Source organism: Erythrolamprus reginae, chromosome 3 (genome assembly GCF_031021105.1).
Source record: "Erythrolamprus reginae isolate rEryReg1 chromosome 3, rEryReg1.hap1, whole genome shotgun sequence".
NCBI classification, from domain to species: Eukaryota; Metazoa; Chordata; class Lepidosauria; order Squamata; family Dipsadidae; genus Erythrolamprus; species Erythrolamprus reginae.
Window position 1 is genome coordinate 19,075,805 of NC_091952.1, and position 19,411 is coordinate 19,095,215.

The window sequence follows — 19,411 nt, forward strand, 5'->3', positions numbered from 1 at the left end:
AAAAAATAGGTATGACCAGTAGCCGTTAATTTGATAAACTGATTATTGTAGGCAAGAGATAACTTCAACCATTCATGCCAACTGATATTATGAATAGGCTTAGATGACTCAGCACCATTTTAAAACATGATGATTTGCAACAGGGGTGTCCAACCTATGAAGAATGGTTGCAGGAACTGGGTATGTCTAGTCCAGTGAAAAGAAGGATGGATGGATGGATGGATGGATGGATGGATGGATGGATGGATGGATTAGATTAGATTAGATTTCTATGCCGTTCTTCTCAAGGTGACTCAGGGCAGCGTACAACACATAACAATATATAAGAAATCTAAATAACTATAAAATTATGAAAAATTACTTAAAAAAAAAATAAAAGACTCCATGTACGCTCACACACATTCATCCAGTCCAATCATATCTAGTATTGGCCGGAGACAATCTCATCACATGCCTGCCAGCAGAGGTAAGTTTTTAAAGCTTTATGAAAGACCAGGAGGGAGGGGGCAGTATGTATCTCCAGAGAGAGTTCGTTCCAGAGGACTGGGGCCACCACAGAGAAGGCTCTTCCCTTAGGCCCCACCAGTTGACATTGTCTGGCCAACGGGACCTGGAGAAGGCCAACCCTGTAGAACCTAACTGGCCACTGGGATACATGAGGCAGAAGACGGTCCCGAAGTTAATCTGATCCTAAAACGGGTAGGGCTTTGTACGCCATAATCAGCACTTTGAATTGGGCCTGGAATCCCTGGATTAGGGGAGATGTGATAGCAGTGTTCCAATATTTGAGGGGCTGCCATGAAGAAGAGGGGGTTGGAGTAGAAGATCCTTCCAACTATGTTTTTTTATAAAAAAAATAGTTTATTGAATTTAAATATTTAAAAAGGGGTAGGAAAGGAGGATGGGAAAAGGGAGAAAAGGAAGGGGGTACGTAATGAAGAAATTATTTATTTATTTATTTAATTTATTTATTTATTTATTTATTCATTTGTCCAATACACAAATACATAGGAAGAAAAATAGACATGTGGTAATATATATATAAGGGTAAAGTGAACTTAGAGGAGAGGATATATGAAAGGAAGAGAAGATATATGGTAGGTGAAAGAAAGGAAAGACAATTGGACAGGGGACGAAAGGCACACCAGTGCACTTATGTACGCCCCTTACTGACCTCTTAGGAACCTGGAGAGGTCAATCGTGGAGAGTCTAAGGGAGAAGTGTTGGGGGTTAGGGGTTGACACAATTGAGTCCGGCAATGAGTTCCACGCTTCGATAACTCGATTGTTGAAATCATATTTTTTACAGTCAGGTTTGGAGCGTTTCGTATTAAGTTTGAATCTGTTGCGTGCTCTTGTGTTGTTGCAGTTGAAGCTGAAGTAGTCATTGACCGGTAGGACGTTGCAGCATATGATCTTGTGGGCAATACTCAAATCGTGTTTTAGGCTTGTATTATACATAAAATAATCTATATCCGCATATTATAACAACAATTGTATATATATTCATACATTACAGAGAATAAAAGGTGAAATATGCACAATCTATAATAAGCGGGTAAAATCATAAGAATTTTAGCAGCAAGATTTGTGGACTTCAACTCCCGTGCTGGTTGAGGAATTCTAGTATTCTTGTTAACAAGTCTTAAAGTTGCCAAGGGAGGAGGAGGAGGAGGAGGAGGAGGAGGAGGAGGAACTCGATTGAACGGAATGACTAGGATAGTTGACTTTCCACTGTAAATACGTTGGCTTTCCCCAAATCCCAAGAAGCAACAAAAGGAAGCTTGTTCAAGCTTTGTGCCAAATTGCAATGCTAAGCAAAGAGCAAGAAACCCCATATTTTGCAGCCTAAGTTGTTCGGTCTGGTCTCCTGACTCCTCTTTCTGAACTCCCCACCTCTGCCTAATGGAATCCAGAGAACATTTCTGTTTATGCTAACGGCTGCACCACTCATTTATGCCAAACTAGCTGTTACGGCAACAAGAGAGATTATTAATATTTATTGAATTTAGTCTATGTTTGGGGTTGCATTTGAGGTCATCTGTTTCAAAAAATTAAAAAGAATAAAAATGAAGGGGTGGGTGTACTTTGATCATGTGGCCACGGAGGCTCTTTTGACTTTTTTTAGAATTTCACTCTTCTGTGGCTGAGTTCTCTGTAGCTTTTCAATCAATTAACACAGGCTGCCTAAATATGGACTGGAATTAGATCAAGAGAGTCTAGTTGCAATGCTGGCTCCTGATCTGAGTGTATTTCTATTCCAGCACTTGTAGAGATAAAAGTCATGTAGAGATTGTATGCAGCAAGATGCCCATCTCAAGCAGGCCTCGCATATCTACATGATCTCACCCAGTTCACATCGCCAGGATGATGTGGGACACTATCCCTGGCTGGTATGTGATCTCATCTAGGTTGCATCAACAGGATATTCTTAAGGGGTTTTTATAGAATAGAATAGAATAGAATAGAATAGAATATTCTTTCATTGATATGTTCTATTACTATAGCTTCTTTTCTATTATTTCTTAAACATATTTTACTATGAGTATCTCCTCTATAACCTTCATCATGTATTTTACTATGTGTATATAGATATATACCCACTAAAACCCTCATTATGTATTGGACAAAATAAATTTTAAAAAGTAGAATAGAATAGAATATTCTTTCATTGATATGTTCTATTATTATATCTTCTTTTCTATTATTTCTTAAACATATTTTACTATGAGTATCTCCTCTATAACCTTCATCATGTATTTTACTATGTGTATATAGATATATACCCACTAAAACCCTCATTATGTATTGGACAAAATAAATTTTAAAAAATAGAATAGAATAGAACAGAAGAGAATAGAATAGAATAGAATAGAATTCTTTATTGGCCAAGTGTGATTGGACACAAAAGGAATTTGTCTTTGGTGCATATGCTCTCAGTGTACATAAAAGGAAAATATACATTTGTCAAGAATCATGAGGTACAACACTTAATGAATGTCATGGGGGTCAAATAAACAATGAGGAAACAATCAATATTAATAAAAAATCTTAAGAATACAAGCAACAAGTTACAGTCATACAGACATAAGTGGGAGGAGGTGGGTGATAGGAATGATGAGAAAAAATAGTAGTATTTATTTATTTATTTATTTTATTTAGATTTGTATGCCACCCCTCTCCGCAGACTCGGGGCGGCTAGTAATAGTAGCACAGACTTAGTAAATAGTTTGACAGTGTTGAGGGAATTATTTGTTTAGCAGAATGATGGCGTTTGGGCAAAAACTGTTCTTGTGTCTAGTTTTCTTGATGTGCAGTGCTCTGTAGCAACGTTTTGAGGGTGGGTGATTGCCGAAGAGAATTCACCAATAAAAATGCCGTCGCTCTTTGTTACCGTTTGCTGCTTGGAAAACGATATAAAAGAAATAAACACTGTAAAAGCAGTCAGACATCTTAGCATCTTGCAATGACTGGTCTCTAACTCCATCAGTACCCTATGTCCTACGACGTCTGCAGTTCTTTTTCCATGTCGAATAATGACAGGATAATCAAATTGCTATAGGTTTATGCAAAATATTGCATAAGCCTTGCACTGAAGATCTGTCCTTGTTGCCAAATAGTCTCTGCGTATAAGAAAGACACCTAGCTCAGGGGTTCCCAAACTTGTCAACTTTAAGACTTGTGGACTTCAACTCCCAGAATTCTCCAGTTATAATAACCTAGTTATTAGCTAGGTCAGAGGTCTTCAAACATGTCAACTTTAAGACTTGTGGACTTCAACACCAAGAATTCTCCAGCCAGCATAGAATTCTGGGCATTGAAGTCCACAAGTCTTAAAGTTGACAAGTTTGAAGACCTCTGACCTAGCTAAAAACTAGGTGCAGGATTAACTACATCCTCCAGCTTGACTCATATGAAAGCACTAACATAGACGTCTGAAGCAGTTTTTCCCCCTGTTGCAGGATACACTTTATATTTATTTTGTAATTATTTTTAGGCGTCCAGGCACTACAGTACTGTATGCATATGATTCAATGAGGTCATCAATCATCTCAATGAGATCACCCAGAGCCAATCCTTTATTGGCCCCAATATACAAATTTACCCTGGATTTACCCTCTGCTACAGATAATATATGTATCTAAGTCCTTTTAATTTTTTTTAGATGTGAAATGAGCCAACATTTATAGTCTTCAGCATCATCTAAGATGCAAATGTTTGTCCAATCTTAGGGCTGAACCTGTTTTGCCATTTTGTGTATTTCTCTCAAATTCTTCTATGGGTGGTTTTAAATTGTAGGATCCCATGTAGTGGTATTAACTGAGTTGTGTTTGGGGGGGGATTAATTGTAGTGGAATTGGACTCAATGTGCATAAATAAATTAATAAAACTGAAATGTAGTGGTTAGAACTACAGTTCAAGTATAGGGTATATTTTGTATGTTTGCAGAAATATATGAATCTTTATTTCTGATGAAAGGAATTCTTCATAATGACTTATGGAACTGTATAATTTCTTATGAATCCAATGACCTGGGAATCAAAAACGATTTACTATATAACTGTGTAATTATTGTTTTGACCCTTTGTCATGTTTTATTGTTGTTTGTAGCATAAAATTTGAAAATGAAAAAAAAATAAGAAAATTAAACCCCTGAAACATAGCAAAAATGAGAATCTACCTGTTATTGAACTTCAGAGTTACAATCTCTTGAGATCTCTTGAGATATCCTAGATTGGTATAGTTACAGTTATGTTCGAATAATATGATCTAAGTGCCAAAGCCCACTGCAACAATATCGCCAAAAAGGCTTCTAGAGTTGTTAACCTGATCCTACGCAGCTTCTGCTCTGGCAATCTCACACCACTCACCAGAGCCTACAAAACTTTTGCCAGACCCATCCATGAATACAGTTCATCAGTCTGGAACCCATACCACATCTCGGACATCAACACCCTTGAAAATGTGCAAAGATACTTCACCAGATGAGCCCTTCATTCCTCCACTCGAAACAGAATACCCTACGAAAGCAGGCGATCAATCCTAGGTCTAGAAAGCTTAGAAGTACGTTGCCTAAAACACGATCCAAGTATTGCCAACAAGACCATATGCTGTAATGTTCCACCTGTCAATGATTACTTCAGCTTCAACCACAACAACACAAGAGCATGCAACAGATTCCAACTTAATATTAACCACTCCAAACCTGACTGTAAAAAATTAGACTTCAGCAATCGAGTTGTGGAAGCGTGGAACTCATTACCTGACTCAGTAGTGTCAACCCCTAACCCCCAACATTTTTCCCTTAGACTATCCACGATTGACCTCTCCAGGTTCCTTAGAGGTCAGTAAGGGGCATGCATAAGTGCACCAGTGTGCCTTCCGTCCCCTGTCCAATTGTCTCTCCTTATCTCATTTATCTTTTCTTCCTTTCAAATATGTTCACCTATACTTTTATATCTTTTCTTCTATTCTTTTCTTTATTTATATTATTACATATCTATTCTCTTCAATATGTATTTTGTATTGGACAAAATAAATAAATAAAATAAAAATATCCTTTTGTAAACCCATGTGTATTAATTTCAAGTGTACAAACTGTTACCTTTAAATCTTCTGTTGCATGTGATACAAATGCTTGAGTTTGGGTCTACCATCTGTATCTATTGATGTATCCTGTTAGTTTACAGTAAAAACAGCATGTTGAATATTCCTGGACTTCTGCCATCACTTATGCAGGGCGCCCTGTTCATTTGGGCTGGGCTGGAAATTAAACACATGTTGTAAACACTCTCCCAAAATGGCTGCCGTGCGGAAGTGGCCTGCTCATAAAATAAGAGTTGCTGGGAATGTTGATTATAAGCTACTGCCGTCCTTACAATCAAGATGGGAAGATTTCTACCACCTGCTCCCAACCTTATCTGCACAGACGTCATCTGCTAAATAATAGCTTGTCTCGAAAGCCTTTACTTGCTTTCTCAAACTGTGCCAGGCAACTCTGTGTGAAGCAATGAAGTCATGTGGTGCAGAAGAAAAAAAGAGGAACATTTGTGGCATCCTAGCGCACTTCCGTTTCTTGAAATTCAATAGTTGATCTGTTGAAAGACCATTCTCCAAATGATGGTAGCATCTCTCTGGGGACAGCATGTTACGAATGCTGAAAAAAAAATGCAGACAGATGCTTCCCTGGTTCCCTGAATTTACACTTCTATGCAGCTTCGCCTTCATTTTATTCAAAGCAGCCTTTGGGACACCGCTCACAGAATTTAATCCTTTTTGAATGGTTTAAAGCAGTGTTTCCCAACCTTGGCAACTTGAAGATATCTGGACTTCAACTCCCAGAATTCCCCAGCCAGCATTCGGTGGCTGGGGAATTCTGGGAGTTGAAGTCCAAATATCTTCAAGTTGCCAAGGTTGGGAAACACTGGTTTAAAGCACCTGAGGCTCTTTTCATTTAGTTCTACAGTGTTCCCTCGATTTTCGCGGGGGATGCGTTCCGAGACCGCCCGCGAAAGTCGAATTTCCGCGAAGTAGAGATGCGGAAGTAAATACACTATTTTTGGCTATGAACAGTATCACAAGCCTTCCCTTAACACTTTAAACCCCTGAATTGCCATTTCCCATTCCCTTAGCAACCATTTAGATCATTACTCACCATGTTTATTTATTAAAGTTTATTAAAAAAATATTTATTAAAGGCAGATGAAAGTTTGGCAATGACATATGACATCATCAGGCAGGAAAAACCGTGGTATAGGGAAAAAACCCGCAAAGTATTTTTTAATTAATATTTTTGAAAAACCGTGGTATAGACTTTTCACGAAGTTCGAACCCGCGAAAATTGAGGGAACACTGTATATCAAAGTTCAGACGTTGCACTGGATCAGTGGTTCTCAACCTGGGGGTTGGGACCCCTTTGGGGGTCAAATGGCCATTTCACAGGGGTCACCTAAGACCATGGGGGGGGAAGACAGATTTCCCATGATGTTAGGAATTAAAGCTTTGATTCTGGTGCCTTGGAACATATTTTTACAATCCAACCTGAAGTAAACCCCCGATTTGGAGATTGTTCATGTTGCACGAGTAGTTTCTTTCGTCCGTCGTCGCCAGTGAAGTAAACCCAGAGGCAGGGTTGGTTAGAACGGTACTTTTATTCAGCTCAGCATAGGTAAGTGACTTTCAGCGAGTACCGTCTGCTCTGCTTGGGAGAAACCGCTTCTTTTATACATTTGCGGTTCCCGCCAAAGCAAGAGCAGGGCGCGTCTGAGCCAATCAGGAGCGACTTCCTGATTTCCAGCTCAGACAGCGCTTAGCAAGGAACAAACTATTTACAGAGATACAAGGTAGCCATTACAGGATACAACACAACCAATCAGGCGTTTACAGTGGGTGTGTCCCTCTGACCTTCCTGCCAATCAGCTTAAAGCTTTGTTGGGAGAATCGGCGCTAGACTTATGGTTGGGGCTCAACAACATGAGGAACTGTAACTTCCAAAACTTCCCTTCGCTTCAGTCCAATTCAATTTAAAAAGGAGTTTATTAAATAAGTTGCACCCAATTTTATGAACTGGTTTGCCACAATTGTTAAGACGTTACGGCAGTGGTTCTCAACTTGGGGGTTGGGACCCCTTTGGGGGTCGAATGACCATTTCACAAGGGTTGCTTAAGACCATGGGGAAAAGACAAATTTCCCATGGTGTTTAGGAACTAAAGCTTCTATTCTGGTGTCTTGGAACACATTTTTATAATCTGACCAATCAGGCGTTTACAGTGGGGGCGTCCCTCTGACCTTCCAGCCAATCACCTGTTGGGAGAATTGGTGCTAGACTTATGGTTGGGGGTCACCACAACATGAGGAACTGTATTAAGGGGTCATGGCATTAGAAAGATTGAGAACCACTGCACTGGAAACGAAAGCAGGAGATCTAGTCTCATCTTGGACACAGTCATCTGGGTGATCTTGGGACAGTCTATTTATTTATTTATTCGACTTCTATGCTGCCCAGTCCCGAAGGACTCAGGGTGGCACAGAATTTTGGGTATCTTGGGACAGTCACTCTTTCAACGCTCTAGAAAAGAGGCAATGACAAACCACCTCTGAAATCTTGCCAATAAAAGGGCAGTTTCTAGAAGCTGAAGCAGGGGGTGAAATGCTCCCAGTTTGCTTGTGCCTGCGTCGGTTGTTGGAGACTCGGTCGCAAACTTGAGTTTGCGGAGAGGGGCGGCATATAAATCCAATAAATCTAATCTAAAGGCACCGTGAGGTTCTGCCTACCCACCCGGATGCCACCATTTGTGTTATTTTATCCTCTGTGCATGCGCAAAACGTTCTATTTTATTTATTTTATTTATCCAATACACAATACATATTGAAGAGAATAGACACGTAGTAATACGCCCCTTACTCGCCTCTTAGGAACCTGGAGAGGTCAATTGTGGATATTCTAAGGGGAAAATGTTGGGGGATTAGGGGTTGACACTACTGAGTCGGGTAATGAGTTCCACTCTTCGACAACTCGATTGCTAAAGTCATATTTTTTACAGTCAAGTTTGGAGCGGTTAATATTAAGTTGGAATCTGTTGCATGCTCTTGTGTTGTTGCGGTTGAAGCTGAAGTAGTCATTGACAGGCAGGACCTTGCAGCATATGACCTTGTGGGCTATACTTAGATGTGTTTAAGGCGTCGTAGTTCTAAGCTTTCTAGACCCAGGATTGTTAGTCTATTTTCGTAGGGTATTCTGTTTCGAGTGGAGGAATGAAGGGCTCTTCTGGTGACGTTCTGTGCATATGCAGAGGGTAAAAGAACTTAATAGCAACGTCCAGGTGGGTGAGCAGAGCCTCGAGCTGCCTTTGCAACTGGCTCTCCGAAGACCAACAAGCATTGGCTGCTGTCATCTCATTCAAATAAAAATCTCTCTTTGCCAGTTCTGTGAGGTCAGAAGCATAAAGCTCTATTTTGTTGTAAGATTACTTTAACAGCATCTTGTAAATTTAAAAGGTTATTACTCCCATGTTGCCTTTACAACCCAATAAATTAAGGAGGATCCTTGCTGAGATGTTTGCCACAATTCTTTTGCAGGCTCAGCAGCCTTTTATGGATTGCTACAAAGAACAGCAAGTCAACCTATTCTCCAAAGAACCTGAAGGTAGAACAAAAAGCAATGGGTGGAAACTAATCATGGACAGAAGCAATCTAGAACTAAGGAGAAATTTTCTGGCAGTGAGAACAATTAGTCATTGTAACAGTTGTGGGTGCTCCATCACTGGAGGTTTTTAAGAAGAGACTGGACAGCCATTTATCTGAAATTGTCTAGGGCAGAACCTTTTTTGGTTCACATGTCAAAAGGGTGTGTGTGTGTGTGTGCTAGCAAAAAACAGCACAACGAGGAAACCGGAAGTCTGTTTTCCAAATGTCCAGTTTGCCCATTGAGCTGTTTTCCGCACTGCGGAGCTTCAGGAAGCTTCCCTGAAGCCTTTATTTGTTTGTTTGTTTGTTTGTTTGTTTGTTTGTTTGTTTGTCCAATGAAGGTTAAAGAGAATAAACATGTGGTAATATATATCAAAGAAAGGATAGAAGAAAAGATATAAGAATAAAATACGTCAATGAAGAATAGAGGAAAAGATATAGGAATGGAAGAAAAGATATATGAGACATATCTCCTTATATCTCCAATTGAGAGACAATTGGACAGGGGACGGAAGGCACACTAGTGCACTTATGTACGACCCTTACTGACCTCTTAGGAACCTGGAGAGGTCAATTGTGGATAGTCTAAGGGGAAAATGTTGGGGGTTAGGGGTTGACACTACGGAGTCCGGTAGTTTGAATGTGTTGCATGCTCTTGTGTTGTTGTGGTTGAAGCTGAAGTAGTCGTTGACAGGCAGGACGTTGCAGCATATGATCTTGTGGGCAATACTTAGATCGTGTTTAAGGCGTCGTAGTTCTAAGCTTTCTAGACCCAGGATTATTATTATTATTATTATTTATTGGATTTGTATGCCGCCCCTCTCTGGAGACTCGGGGCAGCTAACAGCAATAATAAGTCAATGTACAGTAATAATCCAATACTAAAAATGATTAAAAACCCATTAATATAAAAAACCAAACATACATACAGAAATACCATGCATAAAATTGTAAAGGCCTGGGGGGAAAGAGCATCTCAATTCCCCCATGCCTGGCGGCAGAGGTGGGTTTTAAGTAGCTTACGAAAGTCAAGGAGGGTGGGGGCAATTCTAATCTCTGGGGGGAGTTGGTTCCAGAGGGCCGGGGCTGCCACAGAGAAGGTTCTTCCCCTGCGTCCCGCCAAGCGGCATTGTTTAGTTGACGGGACCCGGAGAAGACCCACTCTGTGGGACCTAACTGGTCGCTGGGATTCGTGCAGCAGAAGGCGGTCCCTGAGATACGTTTGGATTGTAAGTCTAGATTTGTAGGGTATTCTGTTTCGAGTGGAGGAGTGAAGGGCTCTTCTGGTGAAGTATCTTTGGACATTTTCTTTGGAGTGCAAAAAAACATAGCACAATGGGGAAACTGGAAGTCTGTTTCTCTAAACTTCCAGTTTGCCCTTTGGATGGTTTTTTGCACTGAAGCCTCGGAAGGACAAAACAGCCTTCCCCAAGGCCGAAAATCAGCTGGCTAGCATGCGCATGCATGCTGGAGCTGACTTAGGGCAATGCTTTGCATGCCTTCCAATATGGCTCAATGTGCCACTTGTGACACACATGCCATAGGTTTGCCATCATGGGTCTAGGGTCTCCTGTCCTAGCAGGGAATTGGACCAGAAGATTTCCAAGGTCTCTTCCAAATCTGGTACAGTGTTACCTCTACTTAAGAACGCCTCTACTTAAGAAATTTTCTAGATAAGAACCAGGTGTTCAAGATTTTTTTACGTCTACTTAAGAACTATTTTCTACTTAAGAACTCGAGCCTGGAAAAATCTCCCAGGAAGTTTGAGAGCGGCACAAAGGCCTGGCCAGTTTTCTGCCATTCCCCGTTCAATCCCAGCCATCTGGGCTGCCAGAGGAGCCTTTTGGTGGCACTTAAGGAGGCTTTGGCAGTCCAGAGCAAACGAAGCATTTTCCTTTCTCTGAGTGCTTGGACAGGGAATAAACCTCTGCCAGTGGCCAGAGAAAAGAAACACTCCCTTCGCTCTGGGCAGCCGAGGAGTCACCACAGAGAAGGAAAGGCACCAGCTACAAAGCGAGTGAGCGAGAGGAGAGGAGAGCCCTTCAACATGGGAAGGAAGAGGCAGCAGGTAGCAGCCGCAGCAGCCACTGTATGGGAGGCAGCCTTGCGCTGGGTGTATTGGAGACGTGTGCTCCTACTCGCCGCCTCAGAGTCCCTCTTTTTTTTTTAAGCTTTAAAATTTTGGATTTTTTTTATTCACCTCACCTTCTTCCTTCCGCAGCGACTCTCCTCCTCCTCTTCTTCCTCCTCCTCCTCCCACCCAAATTCCGAGCTTTTATTTCTTTCCTAATGAGTTTGCACGTATTATTTGCTTTTACATTGATTCCTATGGGAAAAATTGCTTCTACTTAAGAACGTTTCTACTTAAGAACCTGGTCACGGAATGAATTAAGTTCTTAAGTAGAGGTGCCACTGTATTCTGTTCTGTTATCGAACTAGTCCCCTAGCTTTAGTCTTTCCCCCTATATCTCAAAGTCCTTCCTACACACCATTTCATTCCACAGTGGTTATATTTGCACAGAATAAATTTATCAGTTTTTTGAACAAGGTGATCACGGGATCATAGCTGAAACCCATGTCTGTATAAACCAGGGCACCCTTTCTTTGTTCAAACGGAACAAAATAAGTCCATTTAATTAAGTTTGATTTAAGGGTTCTCATATAAATTGCAAATGCTTTAAAACCAATTCTATTACATTGCTGATGAAACTTAGAACAGTGAGCAGAATGAGGTTGCTTTCTTCCAAGTTGGCATTTAATAACAGGCTGAAGTAATGACGTTACTCCTGTTCAATGCCAGCTTGAAGAAGGAAACCCAGTGTGGAATGCTTCTATTTTTACTTTTAAGTCACAAAAAGAAAAAGAAAGATTAATACATAAACAAAAGTACCAAAATAATGTAGCATCAGGAGCTTCTTTTTTTTTTTTTTACCAAGGAGAGAAAAATGGACATTGAATTATGGGTGTGGGTACACCAGGGGTGGGCTGCCCAGACAGGGGGGAATACATTGAGGTTCCACCCAAGAGCCCCCAATTTGCACTGAAAGTTGAAAGAAAATGCAGGGCACCCTGCATAAGCCACACCCACAGTGTGGTAGTAAAAATTTTGGTAGCCCTTCATTGGGGTACGCACAGTAATGGGCAGCCAAAATTTTTACTGCCACACTGTGGGTGTGGCTTATTTTGTGGGTGTGGCTTAATGGTCATGTGACTAGGCCGGAGTGTCTTGCTAGCCATGTGATCAGGTGGGAGTGGCTTGAACGATCATCATCATTCAAGTGAACTATTAAGTACTTACCAATGTCGCTCGTTGGGGTGACAATTTGCTCCGCGTTTTCCGCGCTCTTCTTCCTGGGTTCCACCCCCCCATCTCAGGCTGGGTAGCTAGGCAAACGGGTGCTGCCAGAAGCATAAATGCTGCAGCACCACTCCCACCCATGCTTTCTGCTTGCACCTCAGGCCGGAGGTGGCCGTGTGAGGCTGGAGGGGAGCCGGGCAGGTGAGAGGGAAGCTCGTCCAAGGCCAGGTGTTCTGCTGGCGTGTCTCAACCGCCCATAATTACAGGGTAATTAGTCCAGGAAAACACACACCACACGATAAAAGGAAAACCCAAAAGTTTTTATAAACAGCTCCCTTTTTAAATGTCAAAGGGATTTGCTGGTACACACAAGGCACAGGTTAAATGCAGTCCAATTGTTCACCCAATAACTGGGAAATTTAGTCCAATTCTAAAGTCCAGAGAGTCCACACACACAATCCTGAAGAGCAAAAACCACGATCTTGACAAAACAATGAATCCGATAAACTGCCATGAGGCTAAAACACCAGGCTGCACTTTTATCTGTAGGACTAATTACAGCAGCCCCACCCAACCACAGGTGGCCTCATTTTCTCTTGTAATAATCCTTCAGTTGTTGTCTCCTATGCATCACTCTACGCATGCCTGGATGTGTCATTAATTCTTGTTCAGAATCCAGGGATGATACAGATGACTGATCTCCTCCTGGGCTGTCTGCCAAACTCCCCTCTTCCCTGTCACTCACGCTTCCTTGGTCAGAGGAGATGTCGGCGGCAGATTCTACTGGGAGCAAAACAGGCCTGCGGCATGTGGATGTCTCCCCCACATCCACATCCACATTGCTTGGGGCAGGAGCTGGGCCAGAGCTAACCACAACAGCCAGGAAGGAGGAAAGAGGAAAAAAGCAAGGAGCGCAAACTCAGTAGCAGCTGGTGGTAACCAGGGGTGGCAGCAGGGGGAAAAAGGAGCCGAGTTGAGACCAGTAATCCAGGAAGGGGAGCTGCACACACATCTTCATTTGCACTGATGGAACTTCATTCCACCCCATCCTGCCTGCTGCCCACCCCTGGGTACGCACACATGCGCGCTTTTGCCACGTGAGGGGGAAAAAGTTCGCCATCACTGACATAAGTTAGCAATGGACGGTTAAAGCTAAGCTCCCCCTTTGTGAATCAGGGCAGCCCAATTTTACGAGGTCGTTTGTAAACTAATCAGAATACCAAAGCAGGATGATCCAGATCAAACCAGAAGTAATCTTAAACAAAAAGCATAAGAAGCATGAAAATGTCTTCTAATCAGCCCTGCCCTCACTCAAATGAAGCCAGCCATATAGGAATGCGTATTATGTGCTAAACTGTCCTTCAAATTATGCAGGTTGATATGAAATATGACCAAAAAATGTCTGCCAAGACCTTCAAGCAGGGAGATGTTCATATAAGGGGAGAAATAAGTAATTAAATGAACAGATATATAAGCAGGGACTTTTTTCCAACACTGCAAATAGAGTTGTTGCCATGGTATTCTCTGGAGCAGAGATGAAAACAGGGACAAGTAGTCTTCAATTTATGTCTGGAATTTCCACTGATAAGCAGTGCAGTTGTTAAATGAGCCACACCCAATTCAACGACCTCTTTTGCCATGGCTGCAAATTGCTACAAGTTGTGAACCACATGGTCACTAAATATATCCAGCTTCCCTTCCATTGACTTTGTTTGTGGAAGCTGACTGGGAAATATTTCTTCACCCAGAGGGTCATTGGCTTATGGAATTCACTTCCAGAAGAGGTTGTGACAGCTGTCAGCCTGGATAGGCAGGATTAGACAGATTCATGGATACCAAGTGTATCGGTGGTTATTGAAACGGATGTCCAAGTGCCGCATCTATGTTGGTTGAGGCAGGCAGGATCCCCTTGGGTACCATTTGATGGGGGGTCAAGGGAAAGGGAGAGTTTTGCCCTCTCTTTCTGCTCAAGATCCCCATGGACAATTGGTGGGCTACTGTGTGACACAGAATGCTGGACTCGATGGGCTTTGGCCCTATTCAGCATGGCTCTTCTTATGTTCTTATGGGAAGGTCACAAATGGCAATCACATGCCCCCCCCCTAAAACATTGCAATGGTCGTAAATACACCAAGTGCCAAATTTGGATATCTGATAAATGTGAAGATGCTCCAACAGTCGGGAATGACAGTTTCAAGTTGTGGACTTCCTGCACTCAAAATTGCTCAAGATTCTGCAGAACCCAATTCCCACAAAGCTGGAAGTCACCGTACAAATACCACACACTACTACATACCAGGCATCCATCATAAATGTCATAATGTCCAGTTATAAGTGTGAGGACCAATCATGAATGACAGTTTCAAGTTTGTTTGTTTGTTTATTTATTTATTTATTTATTTATTTATTTATTTTTGATTTGATTTGATTTGATTTGATTTGATTTGATTTGATTTGATTTGATTTGATTTGTATGCCGCCCCTCTCCGGAGACTCTGGGCAGCTAACAGCAATAATAAGACAGCGTATATCAATAATCCAATACTAAAAACAATTAAAAACCTTTATTATAAAACCAAACATACATACAAACATACCATGTATAAAATTGTAAAGGCCTAGGGGAAAAGGGTATCTCAATTCCCCCATGCCTGGCAGCAGAGGTGGGTTTTAAGTAGCTTACGAAAGGCAAGGAGGTGGGGGCAATTCTAATCTCTGGGGGGAGTTGGTTCTAGAGGGCCGGGGCCGCCACAGAGAAGGCTCTTCCCCTGGGTCCCGCCAAGCGGCATTGTTTAGTTGACGGGACCCAGAGAAGACCCACTCTGTGGGACCTAACTGGTCGCTGGGATTCGTGCTGCAGATGGCAGTCCCCGAGATAATATGGTCCGGTTCCATGAAGGGCTTTATAGGTCATAACCAACACTTTGAATTGTGACCAGAAACTGATCGGCAACCAATGCAGACTTCCTGTACTCAAAATTGCTCAGGATTCTGTAGAAACAATTCCCACAAAGCTGGAAGTCACCGTACAAATACCACACACTACTACACATCATAAAGGTCATAATGTCCAGTCATAAATGTGAGGACCATCATGAATGACAGTTGCAAGTTGTGGACTTCCTGCACTCAAAATTGCTCAGGGTTCTGCAGAACCCAATTCCCACAAAGGTAGAAGTCACCGTACAAATACCGCACACTACTACACGCCAGGCATTCATCACGCAGACCACACACTGGGGTCTATTAACTTACTTAAAGCCTCTTACAAATTGTTCAGTTCCTCTTAGAGAATCTTTGGCTCCACTTCTGGGTAAATAGACTCAACAATAAATGTCAAAGGAGCAGCCAGCATGAAAAAGAGCTGGGTGGGTAAAGCAACAGAGCAAAGTGCGTTATTGTGAGGAAGCAGGTCGAGACATGTCCACAAAGCGAGGGAAACGTGCCCTATTCATCTCTTTTGAGGCAGGGAGAAACACAGGTGCCAGGTTGGTTAGGGAGGGCAACAGTAATTGGGATGGAAACAAAGCTTCAGAGGAACCCAACCCATCAGCAATCTTACTTAAAATAGTTATTATGTTAAACGGTCCCTTTGGTTATCTGTCCAACCTGCCAAAAAGAAAGAAAATAAAGTATCAGGATAAGTACAGTGCAATTTGCTATAATGGCTACCTGAGGTCCAAACCTTTTGCAGGCCACCAGCCGTGAAGGTGGCGTGTGGACATATTAGATCAGGGGGTGTCCAGCCTTGACGACTTTAAGACTTGTGGACTTCAACTCCTAGAATCCCAGAATCAAAGATGGAGGCAACCTGGAATTAAGGAGAAACTTCCAAACAATGAGGACAATTGACCAGTAGGAACAGCTTGCCTTCAGAAGGTGTGGATGCTTCATCACTGGGGGGTTTTAAGAAGAGACTGGTATAGGGTCTCCTGCTTCAGAAGTGGGTTGACTAGAAGACCCCCAAGATCCATTCTATTCTATTCTATTCCATTCCATTCTATATTCTATTCTATTTCTATTCCATTCCATTCTATATTCTATTCTATTCTTCTCTATATTCTATTGTACTCTACTCAACTCTCTACTCTACTCTGCTCTCTACTCTCTACTCTACTCTACCCTATTCTACTCCACTCTATACTCCAGCCAGCATAGGAGTTGAAGTCCACAGGTCTTAAAGCTGACAAGATTGAACATCCTGTTTTAGACAATACCATCCTCTTGACAATTTAGAGCCACTTTGGTTTCAGATCTAAACAGAAATGATTTTTTTTATCTATCTATCTATCTATCTATCTATCTATCTATCTATCTATCTATCTATCTATCTATCTACCTACCTACCTACCTACCTACCTATCTATCTACCTACCTACCTATCCACCTACCTACTTACTTACCTACCTATCATCTATCATTCTAATTTGTCTATCTATCTATCTATCTATCTATCTATCTATCTATCTATCTATCTATCTACCTACCTACCTACCTATCATCTATCATTCTAATCTGTCTATTTATCCATTTTATCTATCTATGTATCTATGTATCTATCTATCTATCTATCTACCTACCTACCTACCTACCTATCTACCTATCCACCTACCTACTTACTTACCTACCTATCATCTATCATTCTAATTTGTCTATCTATCTATCTATCTATCTATCTATCTACCTACCTACCTACCTACCTACCTATCATCTATCATTCTAATCTGTCTGTTTATCTATCTATCTATCTATCTATCTATCTATCTATCTATCTATCTATCTATCTCTCTATCTCTCTATCTCTCTCTCTCTCTATCTATCTACCTACCTACCTACCTACCTACTTACCTACCTACCTACCTACCTATCATCTATCATTCTAATTTGTCTATCTATCTACCTACCTACCTACCCACCTACCTACCTACCAATCATTTATCATTCTAATCTGTCTGTTTATCTATCTATCTATCTATCTATCTCTCTCTCTCTCTATCTATCTATCTATCTATCTACCTCCCTCCCTCCCTCCCTACTTACTTACCTACCTACCTACCTACCATCTATCATTCTAATTTGTCTATTTATCTTTCTACCTATCTACCTACCTACCTATCATCTATCATTCTAATCTGTCTATTTATCCATTTTATCTATCTATCTATCTATCTATCTATCTATCTATCTATCTATCTATCTATCTATCTACCTACCTCCCTACCTCCCTACCTATCATCCATCCATCCATCCACCCATCATCTATCATTCTAATCTAGATAGATAGATAGATAGATAGATAGATGATAGATAGATAGATAGATAGATAGATAGATAGATAGATAGATAGACTCCTCCCCACCCTACCCCCTGCAAAAGATGGTATTTGTCTCGCACTCCCCTCCTTTTTATCTTTTTCTGCTTTTCTGCTCAGTTTCTGCTCGGTTAGTCTGAGCCAACAGCAGGGGGGAACAACATCCTTTCCCGAAGCCCTCGGCTGTTGGCAACGGAGCCCAGAGACGGGCGGTGAGAAGCTGATAATCAGAGTGGAGCAGAGCGCAGTGGCTGTGTCCATGATGGTTGCACAAACTCCCCAGGGCCAGGCGGTCGAAGCAGATCTCTAAATATAGACAGGAAAATATTTATGTCTTCCGTCGGTTCAAAAGACACGCCACAGTACGTATTACTAACGGCAACCAGGTCTTCCTCTCTGTGAAAAAAATGTTAAGAAGGAATGTCACTGCTTAAACCTCAGTGGACCAGAACGGTGGCTTGTTGCTTTTTTCTGATCACCTGCAAATGTTTTGTGAATGGCATCTGTTTAAAATGGTATTGATTATTTTTGTTGATCACATTCATTGTCACCATGAATGTGGGGGCTATCTTTAATTAAGAGGCAGTGCTGACTTGGAAGTCATCATGGACATATACTGTATTTTTCTAGGTTTAGAAAGCTTAGAACTAAGTCACCTTAACCACGATCTAAGCATAGCCCATAAGATCCTTCCTGTCAACAACTACTTCAGCTTCAACCACAACAATACCCAAGCACATAGCAGACACAAACTTAATGTAAACCGCTCCAAACCTGACTGCAGGAAATACGATTTTAGTAACCAAGTAGTTGATGCCTGGAACTCACTACCTGATTCTGTATTATCATCTCCTAACCCCCAAAACCTTACCCTTAGACTATCCACTGTTGACCTCTCCTGATTCCTAAGAGGTCAGTAAGGGTCGTGCATAAATGCACCAGCATGCCTACTGTCCCCTGTCCTAATGATTCTCTATTATTGGTACCAATAATATGTATACAGTGGTACCTCGGTTCTCGACCACAATCCGTTCCAGAAGTGTAGTTGAGAACCGATTTGGTTGAGAACCAAATTAATTTATCCCATAGGAAATAATGGAAATGGATTTAATTGGTTCCCAGCCCACTGACTTGCTGGGAACCAATTAAATCTACAGTATTTCCTCTATTTCCTATGGGATAAGGATCTGAGGGGACGGGGTGAGAGGGAAGGGGAGTCAGAATCCCGACACGCCCCTCCTGGCCGCCCTCTTAACAGCCTCCCAGTCTCTCCCATCTAACTGCTCCAAGCTGTAGGAAGGGTAGGGCTGGCTGCAATACCGGCAGTTTTGGGGGGCTCCTTTCCTCAGCGGCTCAGTTTGGCACCTCCAGGCAGCTGCACCAACTTTTTCCTTCCCGGCAGCGATGGCTCCGGCGGCTTACCTTCATCACATGACGTTCCTGATGCTGCTCCTCCTCGTAGGGAAGCCACCGGAGCCGCCGCCGCCGGGAAGGAAAAGTTGGTGCAGCTGCCTGGAGGTACCGAACTGAACCGCTGAGGAAAGGAGCCCCCCGAAGCTGCCGGTATTGCAGCCAGCCCTACCCTTCCTACAGCTTGGAGCAGTTACAAGGTAGAGA

General features: G+C 42.0%; 1 protein-coding gene across 1 annotated transcript in view; it reads left to right on the forward strand.

Annotated features, from left to right (window-relative positions):
* CTCFL (CCCTC-binding factor like) overlaps nt 1–18,104 on the forward strand; it is a 104,412-nt gene extending 86,308 nt beyond the window's left edge. The window contains exon 6 of the mRNA XM_070744289.1: nt 17,915–18,104. Within this exon, the coding sequence (XP_070600390.1) occupies nt 17,915–18,104 (190 nt within the window). The remainder of the gene's footprint in view (nt 1–17,914) is intronic.
* Nucleotides 18,105–19,411: the final 1,307 nt, after the last annotated feature.